This window comes from Perna viridis, chromosome 1 (genome assembly GCF_037379345.1).
Source record: "Perna viridis isolate PV_CMFRI_1.1 ecotype Kerala chromosome 1, ASM3737934v1, whole genome shotgun sequence".
NCBI lineage: Eukaryota > Metazoa > Mollusca > Bivalvia > Mytilida > Mytilidae > Perna > Perna viridis.
This window is the reverse complement of record NC_142445.1, coordinates 31608958-31636039: the sequence shown is the minus strand read 5'-3', so window position 1 is coordinate 31636039 and position 27082 is coordinate 31608958. Positions and strand designations below refer to the sequence as shown.

The 27082-nt window shown below is 33.4% G+C and overlaps 2 protein-coding genes across 3 annotated transcripts in view; both read right to left on the bottom strand.

Moving 5' to 3' along the window:
- Positions 1–1340: 1340 nt before the first annotated feature.
- Positions 1341–4781, bottom strand: LOC148628376 (uncharacterized). 2 transcript variants are annotated; one of them, XM_088586295.1, is made up of 5 exons: positions 4720–4737; positions 3101–3231; positions 2704–2986; positions 2240–2409; positions 1341–1865 (listed from the first exon to the last, which is right to left on the bottom strand). In XM_088586295.1, the coding sequence occupies exons 2-5, from the start codon at positions 3116–3118 to the stop codon at positions 1506–1508; spliced, it is 831 nt and encodes a 276-aa protein (XP_088442421.1). In that variant the 5' UTR covers positions 3119–3231; positions 4720–4737; the 3' UTR covers positions 1341–1505. The 2 variants fall into 2 exon arrangements, with proteins under 2 accessions (XP_088442421.1, XP_088442413.1); XM_088586287.1 differs by lacking the exon at positions 3101–3231 and having other exon boundaries at positions 4556–4781.
- Positions 4782–8845: 4064 nt separating this feature from the next.
- Positions 8846–27082, bottom strand: part of LOC148628375 (uncharacterized) — a 34137-nt gene continuing 15900 nt past the window's right edge. Inside the window, exons 9-28 of the mRNA XM_088586284.1 lie at positions 26129–26228; positions 25757–25837; positions 25415–25518; positions 24762–24879; positions 23467–23576; positions 22393–22476; positions 21720–22005; positions 20834–20932; positions 20341–20502; positions 19896–20062; positions 19348–19380; positions 18609–18765; positions 15892–16140; positions 15401–15539; positions 15014–15168; positions 12060–13004; positions 11645–11855; positions 11060–11197; positions 10438–10824; positions 8846–10142 (exon numbers count right to left, since the gene is read on the bottom strand). Of these exons, the coding sequence (XP_088442410.1) occupies positions 9853–10142; positions 10438–10824; positions 11060–11197; positions 11645–11855; positions 12060–13004; positions 15014–15168; positions 15401–15539; positions 15892–16140; positions 18609–18765; positions 19348–19380; positions 19896–20062; positions 20341–20502; positions 20834–20932; positions 21720–22005; positions 22393–22476; positions 23467–23576; positions 24762–24879; positions 25415–25518; positions 25757–25837; positions 26129–26228 (4015 nt within the window). The 3' untranslated portion in view covers positions 8846–9852. The remainder of the gene's footprint in view (positions 10143–10437; positions 10825–11059; positions 11198–11644; positions 11856–12059; positions 13005–15013; positions 15169–15400; positions 15540–15891; positions 16141–18608; positions 18766–19347; positions 19381–19895; positions 20063–20340; positions 20503–20833; positions 20933–21719; positions 22006–22392; positions 22477–23466; positions 23577–24761; positions 24880–25414; positions 25519–25756; positions 25838–26128; positions 26229–27082) is intronic.

Below are 27082 nucleotides of genomic sequence, written 5' to 3'. Positions count from 1 at the left end.
GGTTATCGCCTCGTAACATCTGAAGCCCGTAGATGACAAATTAAATGAAACTTTACCTAGACGATGGCATAGGAATTTCGATAATGCATTTCTCCGGAATTGGGTCATTTTTGGGGTAATTTGTTATTGCTTTTTGCAAAAATGAATCTACTTGGCTACTATAATAGAAATGTAAGTGGTCCATGACTTAAAAGTACATGGCTAATGTTTACTGCACCAGACATGAATAGTGAAATTATATTATAAGACATTATCGTTTATGTTAATGTACGTGTCTGTGGAGCTATAGCTAGGCGCCCAGAAACTAAGCGCTTTTACATGGCACATAGACGTCTATGGAATAACTTGTAGCACTTCAGCTATAAAGCTTATCAACTGATAAATGTAGCTTGTAGAGAGGAACATTTAAGGATAAGATTCATTTCAATGATTGCGGATTAAGTTTAAATGATTTAACAGACGGTTTCGACCTAGAGGTCGATAAATTGAATTTCGACCTGAAAATTAAAAAGCAAACTGGGAATGGCCAACTAGTAGTTTGTAGTTCAAGTATGCACTATGTCCGAGAGTTTTGTATTCATTCATCTAAGTGTCCTATGAAAAGCGATATCGAATCTGAATATTATGCAAACTGGCGCACTGCTACGATGAGTTTTGGTGTGTGCATTTCGTAATCAGAATAGTGAATTTAAAACAAATAAAACAAATAGATCGATATTACACATTTATAATAATATCAAGCTTGTGTTAAGAAAGTTTGATTTCGATCCCCGTACTTCTCTTTTATCCCAAATTTTTGCAATTAACGATTATTTGAGGCATAAAAATTCAAACAATCGATATAAGTTGATTCAGTACATGAGTACTTTGATTTAATTTAAAATAATTTTCATCAAATCTTCATTCTTAAGTGATTTGATTGGTTAATATTTGAATTGAGAAATGATTGGATTGTTACTTCGACGCCGATTGGTCCGCAGTCCGCGATTCAATACTTCCAAACTGATTTTTTGTCAAGAATCAATTTGGACTGGAATCGATTATGAAAATAAATTACAAGAATTGTTTTTAATTTTTTGATCAAACTACTATTGCAAATTCAACTTAAAGGACAATTTACATTTGTTCCTAAACTGCCACAATGTTAATTAAGCGTTAACTAGCCAAAGTTGATTATATAAAAAATTGAAAAACAATCCTTCTACACCAACCTTTTTTTTTAACTTAGCCAGCGTCACTTGTAAATAGAAAAATAAACGAAGTACACGATTGTGTTTGGGGTGGTAAGGAGAGTTTTCCTCTTTTTTTGTCTCATTTTTCTTCTAAAAATGTCATACATGTAATTTGTAACATTTTAATAGCTGCCCGTCGATAAATTATTGTGGTTATGATATAAGAACTCAAGCATGACAATTGTTTCTATCAAATGCACCTTTTCTCCGTGTGCATCACTCTTTCTTAACACCACAAGAAAACCTGGAAATATCATCTGTATATTTATTTTTTTAAGAACTTGTATTATCACGAAAAAGAGCAACTGCAGCGCGTCTCAAGATTCTTCTTCTGTGCATCAGAAAACAACACTCCATCCCAAACCAAATGATGATAAGTCCTATTGTCATTGTGGCACAAAAAAATGAAAATGCTATACAAATAGAAAATATAATGTTGGAGTTGTCGATTTGGTCTTGTGTTACCCATGGATTTGATGAAAGGCGTTCGAATTCTCTGTCTGCACTAACAGTCAACATAGCGGTAACACAAGTCACAATGACCAAAAATACAATAACTGCTGTCATTATTGCACGTTTCCGTCTATTGAATGGACGAGTCCTCTCAATTTGCCATGCTAAATTGTCTATTGCCTGCAATTCAAGTTGGTAATTACTAGCAAGCAATAATGTAGCCTCAGAGATATCAAACATTCAATACCCATGGCACTTTCGCAAAATTAAATCAATAAGGAACTAAACTTTATTCGTTTGTTGAAAGTTTGTTGAAATATTGCTTTTATTCGTCTTCTGCGAAGTTATTCTCTTAAAAGTTTCTGTAGGACGGACGTTAACTCGTGTTCATTCTATGAGAACCAAGGAGCTTGGCTTTGTGAATCCGGAAACGTGGATAACGGTCGTTTTAAAATCGTGAAATGGCGACTCCTTCATGCAGTTTTCTAACAAATAAATGATCTACAAAGATACGATTACTTTAGAAGACTTTAGAAGTATGAGAAAATATTTACCTCCCTCTGTAGTATTCCTGGCGAGGATGGAGGAGTTACAGAACTGAAGCGTCCTTGACATATCTCACATCTGTTGGAACCTTTGTAGTAAACCCATTGCCTTAAACAACTTTGGTGGACTGAGCTCATGTTGCCACGACAATGGCATTCTGTCGTTTTCATTTCTTCGCCTAAAATAATAATGGTTCAAGTTAATCTTTCAGTGAAAAAAATTGTTTGTAAAAGCTTTCTTGGAAATACCGAAATGAAACACTATTTTCTTTCGATTTCGATAGTATTGGCAGTAGTAAGACTGGTGTCTATAGAGGGAAAAGTAAGCAGATAACAAACAACTCTTATAGTGTGTGTTTTAATAAAAGTTTGTCTTGGTTGTGTGGTATTACACTGAAAAGAAACATAAAATCCAGATCATAATTCATTAATGTGGATATTAAGCCCTTTTGCTACTGAATAATGAACTTTACCTGTTTCTTTCGAAGCAAGTTGACAAATTCTACATACTGATTCTGTAGACGACGAAGAATCTGATTCACCAATCAAAAGTCTATTTTCACTGTCTTTTATTCCTACAGAACTCTCGGTTTCTGTGCTACTGGAACCTGTTTCTTTTGAAGCATGTTGACAAATTCTAAATACTGATTCTTTAGACGACGAAGAAACTGATTCACTGATCAAAAGTCGATTCTCGCTGTCTTTTTTTCCTAGAGAATTTTCGGTTGTTATAGTACTCGGTGGATCGTTAATATCCTACAATGAATGATTTGATTATGAACGGGTGCATCAATAAGGCAATCGTTACAGATGTAATGTATGGAACATTGGAATTTCATTGGTTCACCCGTAAGATAACTCCTTACTCACCCACATCCATCTAGACATTCAAAATGGCACATTCATCTTTTTTTTTCGGTACAGGAAACTACTAAGTAGTTCGTTCTTCTGTTTATTCTTAGAATCCCATGAAGCAATACTGTGTTTACCACAGAAAGCAACTATAAAACGAAATGTAAGTTTTTTTAAGAATCAGGCAAAATGGGAAAAATCAGAAACATACATGTCAGAAACCCATCGATCTGACAATATAATTTCACTCAAGGATGCTTTACCATAATTTGATCTCTGCATTACTGAATTTGCTTATTTTTTTTCTCAATAGAACTTAGGAAAAATGAGGTTTTTGACAGAGTTATCTCTTGGAATGTTCACTTTCAGTGCATATTTAGCAAAGTGATTTAAGAAATCTTGTCTTTTTTCCTTTATTCTGATTGTGCAAATAAGCAAATTAAACTTTCAAACTGGTGGTATTTCTCATACCATGTTTCACCAACAACCTTGTTTTTACGAAGAATGACACTTAATAACGTTACCGATATAGCAAGAAAGGCCCTTAGATACTACAACAGTTTTAAGCTTTGCAATACAAAAAGCAAACTAGCTTTAGTACGTACATAGGTCTATACAAAGTACATAATGCACTATCCCCTTCACTAAAATTATTTTTATTGGAATTACAAGTACTCAAAATCGTTTCTTTCAAATTGTGTCCAGTAAGGCTACCTGGGCATTTGCAAAAAATAAACTAATTTAACCTCTTGTCTGACATAGGGTCGATTCCCTAAACTGCATAAAAATAAAGGAAATAAATACAAGTGTACTACTTACTGATTTGTACAGATCAATTACGCTTAAAACTTACAGGAGAACGGAGTGTATAGGGGACTAATTCAAGACTTCACATACAATATCTGATATGAGTACATACTATAAGGGTTCATGCGCGGATGCAGAGTTTTGGGAAGAGGTGTTCCACGCTATTATTGGCATTTTTTGCAGGCCAACCGCAAGCACCTCCCCCAATGCAGAGGCGGGTCCAGACACTTTGAAAGGGAGGGGTGCCAGCCGGGGTTCCTCAGAAAAAGGGGTTGGTAGGACATTATTTACCATTTTTTTGTCAATTTTACACATGAAAATGACGAAGTTTCCACCAAATAAAAGGGTTACCCCCCCCCCCCCAGTACAATCCCTGGATCCGTCACTGCTAAGGATCTTTTAATGGGGTTATGATCGTCAAATTGAGAACACGTATGAGTTATAAAAGTTCTTTCGTGGGACATATGATATTAACAAAAATACCCTAAAATAAGTATGATTTTTTTTTCTCAAAATGCAGCTTGTCCGCTTTTAGCTGGCCTAATACACTGAATGAGTAGTAACTTGGTCGTGACAAAAAATGGTGCATTTGCTTTTACGAAATGAGTATGAGGGGTATTAGAAATTGATTGCTTAACACCTTTTACAAATTAATTGAAATTTTACCTCCAAAGGAATTTGTTCCTCCTTTTCCATACTAGACATCTCTATGTTGTTATTTTGTATAGACGCGTGGTCTTCATCCGTATCTGTTTTAACAAGGGGATTATCGTCATCTAATTGATCCATAATTAGATCCTTGAAAGGGTTTTACAAAGTAACAAACTTACTGTTTACAAGCGGAACTGTACTGTTATATCATTCATAACCGTAACGGTCAACAATATAAAGACCGACGTCATAATTACTGAAAAAAATGCGCGAATGTTGGGATTATAAATACGAGATTTTAGGGCGATTAGCACACCACACCTGTAGCCAATTTCTTAAAGTCGGTAAGTGAAAATTTTGTCGTTAACATCGTAGGACTCAAGGTTACGGTATGTACGCCTACTGCAGTTCATTTTTCATTCTTATTTTTCACTTTTGTTTAGTCAAAGAAGTCCCCTGCCCTTTTTATAAATCTCTGGATCTACCACTGCTATCAATCGAACACCAATGCTTCGTTTAATTTTAAAAAGTACTATTGATTGCATTTATCTTTCTTTTCTGTATTTTGCATAAAATATAGAGATAAGTTGCACGACAATTTACATGCAAAGAAATCAACGTATTGATTGTCATATACATGTTCACCCAAATCGTGCGTGAAGCAGTCGAGTTGAATTCTCTAATGCGGATAAATCTCTATTTGTTACAGGCATGCAGGCGGAAGATTGATGATTTCGGGAGGTTCCAGCAAAAAAAAACCAAAAAAAAAACCGAGAGTCTCGACACCTTAAATGATGATTCAGTTTCAGAGGACTCAGGCGGATCCCCCCAAAAATGTAAAAGGTAGAGAAAGGGGTAACAGGCTTTCTTTTGCCATTTTTGACAAAATTATGCACACAACTCTAAATTTTCCAACAAAAGGAAAGGGGTTACAACCTCGGAATCCCCCTTCGATTCGCCCTTGGCTTTAGCTTTTCTTATTGTGACCGCTTTTGTTAACTAATACTGTGAGCCTGTCGAATACAGAACACTCCGTATGCCCACTACGGGAAACAGAAAAATAAACATGAAAAACTTTTCCTTTTTGTCCTTTGGAATGGCATTGTCATTTTTAGCAAAGATCATTATTTAAGTGCACAATGGATGTGCATTTTTTAAAAAAATAATGGCTCATTTTGTAGCAGTTTATATGTTACTGATACATTAAGCAATATATTGGTGTTTTTAAACACAATCTGTCAGATACAATCAAAGGAGAAAGTTCGGTAAGAACCTCTTTTGGCTTCTTAATTTGGGCATTTTTGAAAATTCGATTACAGCGGATTTCTAGTTAGTAGTAAAATAGTAAAATGGTCGCAAACACTGAATATAAGATGTATTTGACGAGATTTATAAAGGTTATTCCAGAAAAAACATAATGCGTTTAAGTAACTTTTACAAAAACCTTTACTTTCGCCATTTCTGCAATTTTTAAGATGTTCTTTATGTGGAACGGAGGTGGCCATATACACAAGATTGTTGACTAAGGTATTTTACACGATTTTTAACTGACAATTATACACAAAATTTGGTGTTTTCCAGCCTTCTTAACAGATTTTCCCAATCTCAGCCTGGTGTGAAGGGCATGTAGGACAGTATATGTTCAAATTATTACCATAAACCAATCAAATCAACTATAAAACACATTAAAGAGTAGGAGAAACATTGTTAATTCTCTTCTGGTAGACTGATTTTGAGACCAAATTTTGCCCTTACCGAACCAACTTTATCTTGCATGTTTCATAATACCGAGTGTAAAAAGAAAGTTCTCAGTCCACGACAATAACTAGTTATCAGCTCGCGGCTGATAACCGCTTTTAAGTTCCTGTTACTGAGAAAGTATGGGCATTATTATATCAGGGTGGATTTGCCAGTTACATGTATTTGAACTGTAACAATAATACAAGTAATGAAATTAAAAAAAAACTACAAATAATAACACAAATATAAAAGCTTTCAAGTCTCGTGAATCTAAATTTTCTGTTCCTCCAGATGCTTTCTATTAGAAATGAGACAATCGATATTTATATAGTATTACAAGTGACCAGAAATTACATTTTTTTGTGATGAAATATAGAACTTCTTTCCATTTTTACTCGAGAAAAGCTTTTGTTCTTTCTTGGCTTGTTGGTACTTATACATTTTAGTTGATTCAACTGTCGATAACTGCATTTGATAAGTGTGTAATAAATATGTTGTTACATGGCATATCAGCTAATTACAAGTATTACAGACGCAGCTTGATACAGCTCTCCATATGGATAGTAATTAAATACTTGTCAGAACTGAATTTCAATTTTAAAATTATAACGAAAACAAAACTTGACTACCGAGTTAGAAGTGCTAATCCTGCCTTTTTCTACACGTTTTTTGGCCACAATCCCTCAAATCAAACCCTTTCGTTTTGGTATAGACCCTTGTAGCACAATGTTACTGCCTGGCCTTCACGCCTGAAGTTATAACCTTGAAATCCAAAATCCTGGTCTTAACTTAACGTGGTATTTGCCATTTGCTACATTTTCATTAATACATACACTGTTTTATAAAAATGTTTGCTTTTGGCCCCTTCTTTTGTCTTTCTATCCTTAACAGTAAGTGGCGTAATCCAAAAATAAACAGACGACTTCTGAAGGTATGACAATTTGTAGTACAATTTCAAAGATCCACTTTTACTCAAGCATTTGTCCGGAAATTGGAAACCTCATTTTTGCCGTTTGTGCCCTAATTCCTAAACAGTTATGGTAATTACTGCCAAAATCAGTCGAAGTCTTTCTTAAAAACCCATACAATTAAAGCTGCATTAGCTGTCAAATTCGTAATTTTTTTTTCTGTTCAAATATACCTTTAACTTAGAATTATTTCTACTAATTTGCACTTTTCCTGTATAATTTCATTTGATATCCACTCATAAAATGCATTAAATACATTAAATAGGTTTTTATATATTGATGACCTTAATACGCGCATGTGCTGTAAGGGTCGCTTCTAAAGTAACAAATCTGATTGCAAAAGCGGAAGTGGTTATTCAACGGCAAGGAAGACCGAATGACTCAAGTCGTAAAAGATTGAAGTTCAAATATAGCGCAAGGATTCTTTTGAAATTTACGTATTGTGATATAAGTGGCTCAAATATGGTCATTATTCATTTGAAAACTAATCAAGAAATAGATCAATGAAAACAAAACACGTGTTTACCTGTGTAGCCGTTATTGTTATTTTTTTTTATACCAAGGTTAAAGTATTTTTAACCCACGTGTATGTCCTGTCGGCAATCTTCGGAAGTAATGGCGAAAAATAATTAGATCAGAGATATCGATCTTCTCTGATTGAAAAGACGTTATTTTCACAATATTCTGCAGGTATTATCGACATCGATTGCTCCAATTGCAATACTACAAACTTATTTCATTGAATCAGCAAAATTCAGTAGAATCAAACCTGACACAAATTTGACAGCTAATGCAGCTTTAAATAAGGAGTTGGGCCAGAACTACCTAAATTGGTCCTGTTTATACAAAATGACAGATGTTAATTAAGGCTAACATTTATATTTTTTTGGGAGTCAAAACCGAGAGTAAACTAACAAACAGAAAGAAACTATTCCAAGTTTTACAAGAATCAGTGGAGTATTTCGAGTAATGGTGTGAAGTGGGAACAGCAGTCAGACACTGGTATACCATAATGAACTGCATAATTTAGTTGCAAAACTAAAACTTTTTTTACTCAGATTTATTGAGTATTATCAATAGATACTTAAAATATTTTTACAGCAGATTTCAGCATTCATAGTACTTAAAAAGATTTTTGGTTACGTAATGTGTCGATATTTTCAAGGATCCCAATATAAGAGAAAACCAAGGACACTAAGAAATCACACGAGTCACGAGAAATGGTCAAGTACAAATCTGGTAACAGAATGTTCAAGACAACCTTATGAAAATGCAGAAAACTGATTCTGAATGAGCAACAATGGATCCACCATAATACCTATATCAGGTATATCTGTAAAGCACTGATTTCATCCTGTTCATCACGAAAAGTATACAATGGAGGAGATCAGGGGAATTAGTATTTAATGTGCACACCATACCAACCATGTTACTTTTTTATGCCATGTGATAGCTCCAAGTAAAATAGATCTCGGACATTTTGTAATCTGAACTAAAAATGTCAACTCTCAATACTTGATACATTTGTATTGCCTACTATTTCTTCCAACAACATAGTAAGACACGCTCGTGTTGTTGCATCAGGCAAAACCCAACAGAAGGTGAGCTACTTTTATATCTTTCTACATATTTGTACAAACTTGTTTACAACTGTACATATTTACATGTTACAGAATATTTACATAACTTTACAATAGAAATGAATATTTACAGATGATATCAAATGATATATACAATGAACATAGACAGTACTTACAATATAATACAATGCAAGGCATACTGCTAACTGCCTTTGAGATCATAGTTGAGTGATGATGCAGTATGCTTTACCAATAAATAACTATAGAAGAATATTGAGCCATGAATGGCTGAGAAACAGGCTTAACATACCCCTTGTGATTCTAAAAGACGGCTCAATAACTACCAGCATCATGTGCTTCAGTTTAAATTTAAATGAATGAAATATCTGGTAATTTATGAAGTATGCCACAACAGTAGTAAACAAAATGCTCAAATTGTACAATACATGAACAAAGAATTGCTTATATATTAATTTGCTGCCCAAAAACATTTTCATATAAAAAAATACTGCTGTTACATTAAGGTAATATACAACTCTTGAGGGTCCAAATCACTCACTAGGATGATAACCATAAAACTTCCTCACCTGTTATCTTATCAATATAATATAAGTATGCCCCAGATCTTGTTTTACTGAACAATTACAAAACTTCATAAGTAAAAAAGCTAGCTATCTTAACCAGACACAACAATGTGCAATCAACACAGATCATCTTTCTGGAGAGATAACAGGGAAAATACTGGTTTATAAACACACTTCTTTCATGTTTCTACATTGTTTGAGAAGTAACATGTGTGAAGTAAAAAAAAGAAAAAAAAATTTAATAAAATTTTCTTCTGTAAATCCCATAGGTAAAATCAAAATCCGAAGTTCCAGGAGGAAGGAAACACCCAGTGAAAGCTTTTGAGCAAATTGATTATATGTGGGTTTTAAAGTTCATGACGACAAATACTAAGTGATACCTCCAAAGGACCTCTAGTCCAGGTGAGTTAATAAATTAAGTATAACAATGCCTAATAGTTTCAGTGATAGTGTCCTCCTCCAGAATCTTGGTAACTATTATAATGTTTCCGTTTAAATTTCTTTGATTTTTTTCGTTGATCTTGTGTGTGATAATGCTTTTGAATCGGCTGTTCTGAATTGTTATATCCATGGTTATAGTCACAAACTAATGGACCATTGGAAGGTCTATTTGTTCCATTAAATGTCTGTTGTGTACCATTGGAGGATGGGTAAAATGAAGTCTGTGGGGTTGTTCCAACTGGCGATTGGTTAATGTGATTAACAACTAAAGACTGGTTTGATGGAGTATCTGTAAAAGGAAGAATCACAAGTTACCATAACAATATCCTCTTTTCAAAGCCCTCAACAAATGTTTGCCAAACCTTTTTATTGCATCAAATTTAATGAACAGCAAGGAAGATGATTAACAAATCTTGACAGGTAAAAAATCCAATAAAATTATGTGCCCTTGTAAGCTTCCAGCAATAATAATCTTCCTACATGCACTTATACATTTAAAATGATTTTTTTTTATAATGGTTTGTCACTTAACATTAGTCCTAAAACATCATCACTATTTTCATTGCTGCATCATGATTTCTTACCTTGACTTTTAGACTGAAACATATTTGCTTGGTCTACTCCTGAAGGGGGTGTTGATCCTGTTTCACTTCCATTAGGAAGATTCCTGGAAGGAAAAGTCTTGATCGATAAAAGTGAAGGAATTGCTTTTCCTCCACTGGCTGGGAGCAGTCCTTGTGGCTGAGGAGCCCCATTAATTAACAAATGAGATGAGGGGCCTTTGGAAGAAAGTACAGGTGATGACCCCATTGGTCCTGCTCCACCACCATTCATATTGGTCACAGTAGGTACTGGCCCTGGTGAGGGTCCATTTGGTACCAGGCCAGGAGTGGGTCCCCTTAACATAACAGGTGGATGTTGGAATACTGGTGTTTGTTGTACAGATGATGTGGCTGGGGTAGACACAGCTTCTACAATAAAAATATTGCATTGTAACATATTTTATCAAAAACAATAGCTATATTTAATTTGTGTAAAATTGAAAAATATTAAGAATAATTAACTAAAATACAGCAACTGAAATCAAAGCAACAACTGACTAATTTGAATTGGCTTTCGATATACTGCAGATGAATTATTTCGGGTACCAATATCCACGAATAACTACCTGTATTATGACCAATCATTTCAAATATTTATATTTACCTGTGCCCTTTTCAGTGTCTTTTTCTTCTTCTGAATCTTCAAGTCCAAATTCCATACGTAATCTTTCAGAAAGGCTTAACTGAGGTCTCTTCTCCTTTACACTATCAGGAGACTTTCTTCTTATCAAATCTGATGAACCTGTAAAAACAATTAGATGTAATCATTGAAAATTCAAATTAACTTCAAGATGGTTTTCTAAAAAAATAACTGAAATGTTAAAATAAAGATTCAGAATTTGTTTTTGTTTGCAGTAAAAATATAGGAATCAACAGCAGCAATAATGAAGGTAGCGATATGATCTAAAATCAAACTGAGTTTGAAAACAAGGGCATAAAATGGTTTGAATACATTGTTTGTATAATGCTTTTGATTGGTCTAAATCCGTGGGAATGCAGAACAAGTAAGGATTCCTATAATCAAGACTAAATGTACAATGCAGGTCAAATTTCCACTATGCTCCGTAAGATCAACCAGAAAAGGTTGTTACATTAAGGTTTTACTATACTTCAAGTTTTAAGGATCAAAGTGATTCTATTCATTTCCAACACTAAACATATAGATGACACATCAATTGATAAAACTCACTTTTAAACTGATATCTAGAAGAATGATCTTTTGTTGGTGATGAATCGAACAGTGGCAGAGATGGAAGTGTTGAAAATCTGTGGTGTCGATGAATTGGGGAGGTTGTTGATGAAGGTGCACTGACACCTGCTGAGCCTGAAGACTTGCTACAAGATGGGGTAGATACCGTAGTCTTATCCTTCAATCTTTTCCTGTATTCTAGCAGACTGACCTGGAAGTAGATATCAAGATATAATTGGGCCAGAATTTCAATTCTTAAAAGTAATGAACAATTAGCAAAAACATAAGTTCAATCAAAATTTTATGCTGAGAAGAAAATCTTGTCGCCCCCTAATATCATTAAACATCATGTGTATGAGGTGCCAATTTTTTGCAAAGATATTAAGATGCGCCACAGTAGAAAGATAACATTTACCTTTTTCTTTGTAGGTTGATGGGCTTCTTGTGGAGTAGATGGTTCCGAAGAGACACCAGAATCTTCTGCAATTGATGAGCTGGCAACTGGTTCACCTACACTTTCAGTAGCACTAATATTATTTACATAATGAACAGAATCCCCAGTACCAGAAACATCAGAAACACATACATCAGAAAGATCTGTTTTCTGATCTGACATAGAACTATCAGCAACTCCACTTTCTTGCAAGTTTGAGGTAGCACTATATAAACTACAAGTTTGTTCAGTTGAAGACACATTGACACTATCAGTCACTTGAGATGATTCCACATGGGTAGCAGACTGATTTGACTCACTACTGCTACTCACATCAAAGTTACTAACCAGTACATTTCTGTCACTACTACTGCAGACATTTTCCGGCAATAGAGAGTCATTGCCTCCTGACATGTTACCTACTATCGAGTCTGCATTAACCTGAACAACCTCACTAGACTTTTCAGACATGTTTACATCTGAACTACTGTCTACTAAGGAAAGTTCAGCAACAGTTATTGACTGAGAACTACTACATGCTGGATTGTCCTCTACTTTACAGGTACTATCACAAAGTGCTTCCTTTTTATCTACTTCTCGACAGGAATCACTTTGTGTGCTATCAACTTCCATAACTTCTGTCTTATGACAATTAGTGTCACAGGTATCAGCAATGTCCTCCACTGAATCTATTTCCTGTCTACTATCACATTCATTTGAGCTTTGAATAACTGAGTCTGTATGACTAGTTACACAACTTGAACCAGTGTCACATGTCACTCTCTCTGCTCTTGACACAACTACATGATCTATGTTGTGTTCAGGATCACTGCTTATATTTTCTTCTGTATTTACAACACTACTTGAAGCATCCGCCCTTTCTTGTTTAACATGAATATCCCCTTCAGGCTGGTCATCAATGTGGTCCTAAAATACATAATATATATCTACATGTATATAGGTATTAACATAAATACAAATGAACTTAGAAAAGTGATATAAAGCTGAAGCCAATTAAATAACAATCCTGTGTGAATTAAAAGGACTTGTACATGAGATGATAGTATGACTGTTTAACATCATGAATAACACCTGCATGTACCAATTAAATTCAAAGCAATAGGCTTACAAGTTACCTGAAAGTTCGTGAGTTGCTGAATTGAGGGCATAAGTTCATCATCAAGAAGTGATATGTCGCGGAGAAAATTCAGAACAACGAAAACAGTCCCCAGTAGAGAGCTGTACTTTAAGCGTATGATATGCCAGTTGCCCTTAATAAAAAGTAAATAAAAAAAGCAAAAAAAAATTGGAATTATCAAGGCTACCTCAAGTTTAACTAAGTTTGTTTTCTTGATTTTTCACCCATGCATTTCTATCTTGTTCAAAACACTTTTATGACAAGGTTACCAATTTTAAAAGATCTACAGTGTTCAACAAGATGTAAAAATTGTCTTAAAACAGTTTAAAAACAAATTTTGACATAAAAATTACAATCATCTATTACTATGATGAGATAATTGGCGGGAAATTTTCTATGTCTCACTAACCACTTCAGGGTCAAATGGCCCCCCTGTATCTAGTACCAAAACAACCTGAACCTAGATCTAAGCATTGCAAGTGCATTAAGTGTGTTGGTCAAAAGTAGTCAAAATAAAGCTTAGAATGTGCTCTTAAAAAAAAAACAAACTTGTATTTTATTACAAAACTGTATGAATACTGTTCACATGTTTGAGTAATTTGCCTCCATGCCGTCAGTTAGCAGAAAAGGTAGTAATGTGGATTTTTACCATTTCTTTTATTCAGGCAAATTTTGTAAAAAAAAAAATTTAACAATCATCGTACCATTAGTATAATGATTTTGAAATGCTTACTTTTCAAGCTTTGCAATGTTATGCGACTCTTTCAGATGTCATTCGCGCTGGGAAATCACAGTAAAACTTTGAAAACTACTTTTAAACATGTAAAGTAATGAAAACGTTGGACATGATTAGTGAGCCTATAGAGATGTGATAGGAATTTTAGTTTTTGTTTTTGTTTTTTTTTTTTAAATATTCCAAGAAGTTAGGTGACCCCAAATTTCTTCATTTTTTTTTCAAGTATTAAAAAGTATGTCAGAGAAGTGTTCTTCATACTAAGTTTAAAAACATTCAACATGCCAGTTTTAGCAAAAATTACTTTTAAAATATATATCATAAGTTCCTTATATTATGATCATTTTTTTTGGGGGGGGGGATCCCACAACATGGCATACCTACAGGAAAAATGTGTTAACATTTCAAGCCGTTGTGATTAGTTGCCCAGAAAAGTGTAACTAAAATTTAAACTTTCAAAAATAACAAGTCAAAAAATAAAGTCCTAGGTATACAGAAAGTTTTTGGCAAATTTTTCCGAAAATGGATCCCATCACATGGCATACCTACAGGTAGAATGAGCCGATGTGATGAGTAGTTGCTGAGAAAACTGTGACGAAAAAAAATTGTTATGGAAACACGGACAAGGGTAAAATAGTATACCCCCACTCCATAATCCATATAAAATTTACAGTATGTTCATTCAAGGTTGACATTAAGAAAAAATAGGGAAATGTATAGACAAAAAAAATAAAAGGTATGATTGACCTTAAATATCACGAGAACTGAAAGTACCTCAAATGTTCACCTATCAGAACATCACATTTCAATCAATTTTGTACCTTTTACTTTCATCCCTAATATATATTCTACAAATAATAATTTCCTGACTACTGTTCATGCATGTGCCAACAACTATTCATCATTTATATTGAAATTGGGTCAATAAGAAATACTGTGCTTCCTTGTAGGTAATGCCCAGTCCATAGTAAACATACACATCTTTCAATATACAGATACTGTGTCTGTCTGGTCTTGTGACATACCAGAGTGCAAAAAAACAATAAAGGAGTATTATACCAGTACCTGAATTCCTTCAGATGATACAAGCTCAGAGTTGTTTGTATCTAGAGCCTCATCTTCTGCAGCAGATGATCCAATATCACTGGTCCCTGTATAGGGCTGGTCCAAGGATTCTCTGTAACTAGCAAGTCTCCTTTTCTTAAGTGGAGTAATATAATCTGAAAGACAATATTTCCTTCAGAGCAGCAAGGATTTTTCAGTTCGGCATTCACTGCATTAAATACTTAAATACAGGTAAACACTATGTGTATGCCAACATTACTGGATTATTATTAGATTTTCTATTTTAATTCCTTACTGGAAATGACAAATATCTATGAATTTTTCCTGCAATGGACTAATTAATAAAGTATAATTTTAATGATTTTTGCTTCATATACATATACTAACCACCAGGAGGTGAGCCGCCAGGGCTAGGTAAGCTAACATGGGGGTTTGGACTAGACCCACCAGCAGGTCCTAAGGGAGACATTGGTCTTGACAGGGTGCCAGGTACAGGTTTATCAAACATTGCTTGTCGAAGCCATCTCTGGAAATATACAATAATAGGATTTTAATATGAAATATCAATAAGCCTGTTAAAATAATAAAAGAAAAAACATTGACAAACAATCTTAACCTGAGGATATTTTTGGAAAATATACGAAGAGGAAATATTCTGGTAAACTCACTAGACTTGCCATATTCTAACGGATGAAATCATTTTTTTATAATCTGTGTTCAATATCCAGTGTCACTTTCTTGATCACACTCAATTCAGTTGGTGAACATTGTGAGGAAATTAAAAGCTGTAATAACGAACTATAAGTTTTGTAAGAAAAAAACAAAGCAAGAATAAGCTTAACTGAACTACATCTAATTAGCAAATCTAACATGCTTACCTTTTTGGCAGAACCAATGCTGTTTTCTCCACACTGCTTATTCAAAGAAGCAAGAGAACTATACGGACTACTTCCAGAACTTGTACTGTTTCTTCTCAGATGATCTAAAGCATTCCGTGGGCTTGGTTTACATGCAACATACATTACTTCCTCAACTTGAACTTCCAAAGGTTCTATTTTAGATGGATGAGGAGGCGGCAATGGTGCAACATCCTGATTTTTCTCACTTAACCATTCATTCATTAAATGCTAAAAATTAAGAAATTACATACATATCAATAAATAAAGCAAAAGCTAGTGCTACATAATGTATAAGGAGGTAATACCTTCTATCAAAAAATTAAGTAGTACCTTCAAGGCAGAGAAAAAAAAAAAACTTAAGTCATATTTTCAATGTTCTGGTGTAATGAGAATAAAAATCAGTCAGAATTTAAGTAGTACTCCAGATAAGAATCATGCAAAATGTGATTCATGTTTGGAGAGCCTACACATTTTTATTTTGGATATTTTGCTTAAAATGCTGCAGTAAACAGAAATCAACATATGGCTTTTTATATGACCCTTGTTTTTAGGAGACAAGAATTAAATAGAATGTACTATAGAGTTCAAAAATAAGGAAAATAACTTTGTAAATGACACTAAAATACAATTGAAACTATTGGATTTGCTATGTGGAATATCTCCCAAGAGCAGACAGATTGGAATGAATTATTATACATTATATCATATAAACCTATAAAGAAATGTAATAACAAAAATAAAAAAGTGCAGGGGTAAAGATTGACTTTTTGAGGCCAGTAGCTACCTGGGCTACCAAAGTATAAAATCAATTAGCCAAGAAAAAAAGTTGGTAGCCCAAACGTTTTTGAACAAAATTTTGGTACATAAAAATACTTGTTTGAGCGTATGAACCATTTGTTCATTGTTGAAGACCCTCATGCAACATCAAGATGCAGAACAGGAATAAAGAGCCCAGTTCCTTGATATTTTTTTTTCACTGTATGGTGTGATTTGTTGTCACACACACATTCACTCATTCACTACATAGCCTCCCTACTAATATGCATCATGGAAAACCCTAAAATGTGCAGTTGGACTTGTGAAATGTGCTTTGGATAATATATCTGTTTCAATGAATTAAAATTATACAACCAATTCATATAATTTCAAAACTTTAATACATAAAACAGTAGACTGTTTGAATAGCCTAGAGATTAATTTTTATTCAGATTCTGAACAAATTAATCTCTAGAATATTCAAACAGTCTTGTACAAACAGAATCCTTTTCTAAATCACTATCACACTCTGACATGTCTGACTAAATTCATCAATACTGGAAGGCTTCTAACTTGTCTGTAAATAGTTTTGTATAGCATGTATTTTATATATGTTTACCAAGTATGTGGTTTATGAGAATAAAGATTGTTGTCGACTCATAATCGTTGTCATCCTAGCTTCTCACTCACTTCTACCCTTTATTCCTGATTCTCTGCTACCTCTATCTCTTCTTCTATCTGACTCTCTCTCTCTTTTTCACCTGACTCTCTCCTGCTGCCTCTCTCCTTCTCCCTGTCCCCCTTCCTCATTCTCAGTAGCAAACTCTTAAGACTTTACCTCTTCCCTTCCTTATCATCATTAATATTCTTTTTGGTACGTCTTTCTCTTGGCTGTGGTGTTGGTTTCTTGGGGTTTTTTAACCCCAGAAATAAAATTCCACATTTTACAAAGTACCGGATGTGGAAATTAATAAGCAATTCTAAATAAGAAACTGACATCGGTTATGAACAATTTCCGTATTATTAGAACTGGTTACCGATCAAAATTTAACAAAGGACACTACGTTTCTGATCAAATGGTAACCAGTTAAAACTCTGACCACATTTTTGTTTACAATATTTTTTTTTGCAATTTGCCAGCTGGGATATTAAAATAAAAAAATGGTCACCCAGGCACATCTCTGGTCGCCACTGGCGAGTGGATGACCGTTAATCTTTTTCCCTGATGTGTACCTTTTTTGGGAGTCTCACATACATGTATTATAGAATTAGCATGATTCTTACAAAGACTACTACCTACAACACCTAAAATTGCTTCCCATTACATAGGAAAACATTATCACTATACTGGTAAATAACCTAAGTGCTGTTAGCAATGGGGGAATTTGATTCTTGCGAAAATAGTAGCATGAACGAAATTTCAAAGTTTACATGATGTAAAATAAAACTATGACCATACATTTGCATTTACAACTATTTTTGCGGATATGTATATACTGAATGTCAGAAGTAAAAATATAATCGATAGTCAAATGGTATCCAACATTACACACATTTACAAATTTTGTTCTGTTTCACCTTTTTCCCCTATTTTTAAAACCTCCTATATCTACCTGTCCAAAAGTTAATTTTCAATCACATTCTAAAGTATCAACAGAGCATTATCCCATGACTAGATCTTAATTTTACTTGCAGAAATAATAGATTATTATTAAGCAGAATAATTGCCAAAAACATATTTACAGGTTATAAAAGACGTATTGGATGATATAAAAGAAATTACATTGGACTATATTTAACAGTAGGGAAGTTCCAAAGCATGAACTGGTGATAAATCAACCCCCGACCACCAAAATGCAGACCGTATATGTATCATAAAATCTCTAGCGAACACCTGTTCTGGGTAAGTGTTTGCCATTCATCTTTACTTAAATACTAACCTTTTTTGTTTTCAAGAATTTAAATGATGGAGGAGTATTTGGTACATCTGGGGGTGCTGAAACAGGTGTTGATGGACAACTAGGAACAGTATTACTTCCTTCATCATGTGACTGAGGTTCTGATTTTACAGTATTTGTACTCTGAGCTCTGGTTTTTCTGAAATATAATAAAATCAGGTGTAACTGGTCTTAAATTGTTAATCAAAGCTACAAAATAAGATCAATCATAGTACTTGACATATATATCAACATCTAGTATATAAAAGTCTGAAAAGATGTTAGAACTGTCAAATTTGCAATGCAGATTTTTGGTTGTTCCCACTGTGGGACTCTAAACTCGTACCGCTGCGACATCTATGGCTACACTGCCTGCACATAGTCCAGTGCCCTAGACCAATCGGCCAGCTAGGCTATAAATCTATCTATCTATCTTTCTATAAAAGTTAGTTTTCTTCTAATTTAACCATGTGAATCTCACTGTTATAGATATAAATACTGTTGTTTCATATCAAATCTCTGTATGGAGGAAATAAATGAATGAATGTCTAAAATTGTTAATTACAAGACAATTAGCATCAACAATATTGAAAATGTTTATTCAAGACAATGATTGGCTATATACATGTGTGTGTATACACATATACACGTTAATAATATTCTGCTATGATCTAAATAATCTGATTTTTCAATTATTAAACAGATTTGTTCTTTTTATCAGGTATTTACTTATATTACTTACCTTTTAGATGAAGATGATGTCCTTTTTCTTTTTCTGAAAGTATAGAACAAAACATGTGTGCTATGAGTAGTCAATAATCATGTTATAAAATAATCTGGAATAAAGAAGATCAGCTATCATTTAAATAAAAGAGAATAAGAAGTTTCTGGATTCAAGAGTTTTTCGAGCATTATCTTGTAGCATCATAATCCTTAGAGTATTTTAATGATCTATTTTACACATTTTTTGCTTATATTTAGGACAACACAGTGAAGTTCACTCTGCATTTATATGAACCCAAACCTTTAATCATAAAAATTATAATGTATTTCTTAGGTCTATGTATATGTAATAATTGATTGATTTTGACTCAAGAATGCTCACAAGGGATTTATATGAATGCAAGAACTAAGTTTTCATTTCATTCCTCATAATAAACAAATATTAAAACATTTTGAATACATTTAATGTAACCTCGAATTACATGCATAATGAAGTTAAATAAACTGTGGTCATAAAAAGATTTACTGCAGCTAATAACATGTGATAGAAAAACCTTTTTTTCTTACTTGTGAGAAACTTTAACTTCCTTCTTAGGAGACACAAGAGGTGGAGAGGTATCTTTAATTTCTAACTCCACTTTCTCAGACTTTACTTTTGCTGCTTCTTTCTTTTCTTCTTCAGCACTATTGTCACATTCATTTGCTTTTTTGGACTCCTTTGGATCTTGATGAACCTGAAAGTAAATGTAACACTAAAGCATAATCATAATCCAAACCAAAAAGAACAGTTTCATATAATTTGATCTAACAATATATTGTATGTACGTGTAACAAAAAGAATTAACATCCAACAGACTTAAAATTAAGAACAAGAAAGTTTAAAATATGGAATGACGAATTTTTGCCACTTATTTTCATCAACACGTACAACTATTATCTGATTAAATCAAAGTAGTTTACCAGGTTTAAGAGTTCATTATTTTGTTTGTTTGGAAAAGGAGTATTTTCTTACCTTGCTTTTACCCTTTTCTTTCTTAACATCTTCAGCAGTCTTGTTACTTGTGGGTTTTTTTGTTCCTTCAATTCTTGCAAGAGCTTCCTTTCGCCTTTCTTGCCTTTTTTCCATTTTTTCAAAAGCTTTCATAATTGCTTCCATCTTCCTATCTTCCCTGGACTACAAACAAATACACAAAAAGTTTTATATCTCTGTATTGATGCAAATCAAGTTCTTAACAAATCTTTTTCAAGGAAGAAAGATGCTAATGAAAATACTTTGTTAAATTTTTGAAGGAACGTCGAATGTAGAAGGAAATCATATAATTATTTTAAAATAATCATCTTCTAGAACGAAAGAATAATCTGGACTTACAATCTTTTCGAAAGAATAAGAAGTAAGTCATATGCAACATCACTTCCCACAAAGAATGATATTACTGTATGATTAGGAAAATGCTACATAAAGTATTCATATCTGTTTCGTTTATCATAATAAATGTAAACACTACCATTCTTCTTGTTCTTTCTGATGATGGATTTTCTTCACTTTCACTATGAGTATCGTGATGATCTGTACCACTATCTGTATTGTGATCAATGGGAGCTTCCTGCAAGGACAAAACATGCTACAATTATCATAATATAGTAGTAGACAGAATATTGAACCAAATCTTAGGATTTTAAAATTTTAAAGTTTGAAATTAACACCTACAGTCAAACTTCACTCGAACTCATCAGCCATTTTGTCAGCTTGGGTTATAAAAGGTGTGAAAAACTGAAATCCTATCATTAATCAAAGAGTCATTTTAGTTAATTACAGGTAATTTAAGTCATGATCACTAATTAGATAGTTTCAATCTAACAAAGTACTGAAAGAAGTTTGAGAATGTTCTGAAGTCAGCATGATGAAAGCATGAAAGAAATTTTAATGTCAACAAATTATTGACGAAGGAACTTAACTCTGAAAGTTTTTGAAAGTAAACACAGCATTTTAAAGTCAACAAATCAACACAACATTCCAAAAGCGAATAAAAAATAACCAAGACCAAAAAAAAAACTTCATAGGAAGGAAGCAATTTCTAACAATAAAGTCGAACTCGGATCGGCAACGAAAAAAAAAATCAGGAAATCTACAAACATCAATTTCTCAAACTCCCTCTAACTCAAACAATCTTCAATGGTCCTTGGAGTTCAAGCTACCAAAGTTTGACTGTATAACATTCATAAGGTCTTTGGGCTGTTCCAGTAAAACATATGAGGGTTCTATGGGTGACCCTTTGCGATAATATGCCTTCCCCTGTTACCTCATATTTTTTAATGGAACAGCCCCTATTGTTTTACATTATAACAGTTCATAGAAACTGTTGGTGCCAAAATGTTTCCCCTACACCTTACCTCTTTGACCTCACTTGCTCTCTCCTCCTTCACTGGTGATACTACAGAGGGAGGTGGAGGAAGAGGAATTTCAGGTTCAATCTCCTCTACCTCCTCCTTAATTGTTGATTCTTCCACACTAATGGACTTTCTAATAGGTGATTTTGTTGGAGAATGGGGAAGACTAGAAGCTGGTGATTTTGGTGACTTCGGATGTTGATTTACTACAACTTTAACTGAATTTCTCCCATTTTTTGATGGAGATTTACCCTGTCTTAATGATCTCTTAGTAATAACCTTCTCTTTCCTACAAAAAAATAAGAATGAAGTAAAAATCATGCTAATGGTCTGACAATGTGGGCTGTATAATTGTGTTTAGATATCAAACCAATGTCAAAAATTTCTTTTTGCCATTCACAGGCAACATACATAGCAAAGAGAAAGATTAAGTAGTTCCTGATCAATAAAGAAGCTCAAATTTGTTGAGAATATATATTTATAGGATTGTGCAGGAAGAAAACAAGTTTTCATCAGATACATGTATTATACAAGTAATATAAAAAGCTGCACATCACATTCATGAATGTGTGCTAACAAGTAATTATGTGGGGAGATAACTATCTCTAAACCGGTAAGAAGGAATGATGAACTTGTACGACTATTAAACAAATTCAATTTTTATATAAATACATACCTGTTTTGTGCATTTTGCTTCCTCTTGAAATATTTTGCAACTGGGCAATTATTTCTAAGACAGGCACATTCAACACAATAGGTGCTGAAATAAAGTGCATTCAATATTGTTATCACTGACATAAATGAAATTTTACTTCACACATTTTTTCTAATTGCATACTAATTTCTATCTCAAAACCTTAAACTATCATAGAGACCAAATTGTAACAAGATTACTTTTCTAGAAGCATGAATGGAAGAGTAATCAAGGGAACCAAGGTTATAGCGGTAATCAAAAGAATATAATCCAGGGACAAAGACCAGACATGGAAAACAGACACACACAACAAAGAACATAAAGTAACTAAAATCATATATACAAAGTAACAGAAGTAAATGGGCAACTCGGACCACTAAAAACTGGGAGCATGGACCAGGTGCACCGGTAGGGTAAGCGTCCTCTGCTTTTGTAGAAAAACCCGCCGAGTTGCTCATAAAAAGTCAAGTCCGGGGTAGACAAACGAGGAAAGGCAAACTATGACCCGTTGAATAAATCAGTTTTCATGATGCTGATGGATACATCATACCGATCCATGAGTTCATGATGACGACCATAAAACTTTTGTAGTGCTGACTTCAATCTTGTAGCAACATAACCCTATTCCAGAAGCCTATTTGTGAGAGTTCTAGCGCAATACAAAAAGTCTGCGTAGTTTTGGCAAGCTGTATGAGTTGTGATATGAACACTCCATACGCAGGAGCCGAAGGGATGTTGCCGCAGATGAAAGGAAAGTTGACAATTCTGAATGAAAAGTCATCACGTTTGTCGTAAAGTTTGGTCAATAGTTTTCCTTTACCATCGATTTCTAAGTGTAGGTCAAGATATGAGGCTGACTTCACAGTGTCTGTAGTATCCTTTATCTCAAGTTCTTTTGGGTAGATGCGATGACTTCTGGAAGACTTCCAGTAAATCAGACCATCATCATTAACTTATCAAAAGGTCCGAGTTCCAATAGTAACTTGTTCAATACTTTATACATCTCATCCAGAAGACATAAAAGTTGCATACAATTTTAACATTTGTTTTTCTTACCATTCTTTGTAGTTATAATCATATGGTATTGTAATTTCTGAGCCCCTTGGTATAACTTTAGTAGCAACAACAATAAAAGTCAGTTCTCCATCTTCAAATGTATGTTTGACCTACAAAAAAAAAAAAAAAAAAATCAACAAATTTAATCCAAAATGAAAATGTGTTGGTAAGAAGAATATTAAGATCCACAAAACCCTGTAATGAAAATTCAAAATATGAACTATATATATCTAAAATCCTTATTGTGTTGTAATACACTTATCTACATTTCTTCCTCAAAAATCTTTGGCAAGGCTCTAAATGGTAGGTTTTTTTATTTTCCAATTTGTCTTACTCATTATAACCCATGACTTTAAATTATGAACTCAAACGGAAGGAATACTAAAGATCAAAGACTGAAGTTTTCATAGTCAGTTATCGTCAGATTTTCTCTGTCACTGATTTTGGCTTACTTTCAACATACCAAATGGCATGAATGCGATATGCTCTAAAATCTGGTGATTTTTGCTTAAATCTTGGTTCCCTTGATATGATGGCATACTCTTTTGTAACCATGATGACCCAAATGTTTTCAATTACCCAGAACCAGCTAACAACTGGCAATGGCTGGATATGTAGTCAATTGTAATGAGCCTTGTGTTTGAATCGGAAACTGGGTAATATTAATCCAATGCTAACCAATCATTACATCTTTAAAAGTTAACTTTCCATTCTCAAACAAGCAAAACAACACAAAAATACACGTGTATGATATTTTTTAAGAGGTACAATGTAGCGATCTTTGGGTAGCTTATGATATAGACCAGGGAACGAGATTAGGAACCAGCTTAAACTATTGGCAATGAATATTCACTTGTACATGACCTATATAGTCTTGTAATGAGCCCCTGTGCCTGAATTGGAAACTGAGTTATGTTCAATGCTAACTGAACACTTCATGTCAACTTCTTGTTCTCATACAAGCAAGAAACACACATGTATGAGGTACATTTTTATCTCGTACAAAGGTAGAACTATGACGCTATGGCAGTAAACAAGGCACAGATCTGCAATATTGTGTGGAGTATAAATATATAATTATGCAAATTGTATGCAAATATAACGTACTGAAATTACAAGTGCAAGAAGTCATTTCGATATAAGCGAAAAATGGCAAAAAGGAAATAAAATTTAATAGAACACTCATTTTCCTCTTCCATATTTCTAAATACCATGCTAGCAAATATATCATGTATTGTGTAGGAAGTTTTGATAACTTAAAAATAATTATTGTATGTGTAAAAAATAATACTAACCTCAGCATTTGATTTGCATGATCGCCTAATAAACCTGGCAATATTTCCATAGGAAGTAGCATCAATGCACAGCTCTATGTTGTCAAACATCGAGTTGAATAAAACAAAAGGATTCAACCTAAGGGAGAAAATCATGGAGTTGTAACCTTTCATCTCATTTGATGATAGGATAAACAAATTTATCAAAACTTTACAAGTTTGCATCAATTACAAATTTCGTTAGATACTTTTATGTGAATAGTTCAGGATAGGTTTTCTTTATATAAATGATACTGTGAAAGTACTATTGTGGGTATCAATTTTTGTGGTTTTTGTGGGTAAGCCAAAAAATGAACTTTTGTTCCAAACAAAAAAGAGATTTCCATTGACTTGTATACTAAAAACCTTGCACCCAAGAATTCAAGAACCCACAGAAATTGGTATCAACGAATTAAAGTACTTTCACAGTATGTCTGTTTCAAGAATAGTATTGTACTGTTGTTGATTTAGTCGTTTGATGTCATTTATAGACAATTTAGGAAAAGAAAGCTTGATAAATCCAGTGGTTCCTGCAATGAGAAATGCAGAAAATTTACTTAATATTTAAATTATATTTTTTGTATTCAAACAAGCATACAAAATACACCGTCCAAAAATAGCTGTATAAACATTACCTCTTGTAAAAGCTTTCTTTATTGAACTGTTCTCTCAGCATAACATGACCAGTGTATTCAATGATTGCCTCCCCTTCCCCAATGGTTTCAGATGCTTCTAATCCCTTAAAATGCAAAATCAGGCAGAGTTACAGCATTCACACTTCTCAATGATACTATAAAAATCTAAAATAAATCCAGTATGATCTCAATCAATCTATAAGCTTATTTTTTAGTCTGGATGATTATTCAGTTAAAGAACCATATAATTTTGACAACTTTAGAAGTAAAAGAATATAAGCTATTCATTTAAAATTACTTTTTAACTTTTCATTGTTAAATGCAAACCAAAAAATATCATACTTTTCTGTTTTTGTTCACTTCTGTAACATGGCATAACTGTACAAGTATCCTTCCATTTCTATTATAATTGTAATTTCCAGACTGAAATTACAAAATGTACAATTCAATTGCTAAAAATATTTGGCGAACATAAAATGACAGTATGAAGGTTACATGCACATGCATACATATTTCTCTAAAATGTGATATTAATGAGGATCAAAATTGAATTCCGACATGTCAACACTGAATTTTCAGTCCACATTAAGCAGACATAGAAGACCCTTGGTATATACTTGCTCTCTTAAATACAGCAATTAAGCCTTTCTATGATAGTATAAACACTTTTTTTTTATTTTATGACCATATTTATATCGTAAAAAAAAACCTTACACTTGACAGTGACCCATTCAGCTTCTTTAAGCCAAGTATAGCTTGCATATCTGAACTATACTGGTTCTCTTTTGCTTCTTCATACTTGTCAACCCAAGGACTAAAATACAAGACAAAAACTATCAAATATATAACAAGTCGTCAAGTGATGATTTTATTTAGTAATTTTTAAACAAGAGTTTTTTTTTATCACAACCACTGTGCTACTAACATATAAGTACGATGTTCCATGTCGTGATAAGTTTACAGAAATTAAAGAACCTTAGTGAGCATGCTCACATACCCCACACATTCCCATGTTGGATACTCAAGTAAATTTGTTCCAAATATAATTACATGTAGAAAGACCCAGATAAAAAAGGAATTACAGATTGTTTTTCTGGCATTAGAAGATTGCAACAAAATAAAATTTAAAAAAGAATTTTGAAAATGATTTTTTCTTTATCTTCTAATTTCTGTAACTCAAAATGGTAGTTTCAAACTCCAGACTGTGATATCTTTAAGTTTTAATTAATCCTAAGTAAATATCATCATAGTGGAACAAAACATACACTTGACCTGTAACTTATCATGATCAACTTATATACCAAATATCATGTCACCATCTGCAAGCATTTCGAAAACACAAGAGGCTCCCAGGAACCTGAATTGCTCACCTGGTTGAATTTTGCCTTTCAAGGGCAATAAATTAGACAAGAAGTTGTCCAACAATTTTGACTCAAGAAAACTTTAATAGGACTTATTATAAGGATCATTTCAGTAAATGAAAGTCTAAATCTATCGTAGTTTTCAAGACTGGCTGAACTGTAAAAAAAAAAAAAAAAAAAAAAAAAAAAACTGTCATTTTCCCCTGATAAGGACAATAACTCTTATAAGAAGGCGTCTGACTTATTCTATGCCTGCAGACTTAAGTAGTCCTAAATAAAAGGATCATTTCAGCGATCGAAAGAATTT

What these genes read in the sequence shown, in the direction of transcription:
- LOC148628376 (XM_088586287.1), bottom strand. Translation starts at nt 4,678, where the DNA reads ATGGATCAATTAGATGACGATAATCCCCTTGTTAAAACAGATACGGAT. An exon ending in ACTTGCTTCGAAAGAAACAG is followed by an intron (nt 2,410 to 2,703) that starts GTAAAGTTCATT and finishes TTATTATTTTAG; the next exon opens with GCGAAGAAATGAAAACGACA. An exon ending in CAGGAATACTACAGAGGGAG is followed by an intron (nt 1,866 to 2,239) that starts GTAAATATTTTC and finishes CTTGAATTGCAG; the next exon opens with GCAATAGACAATTTAGCATG.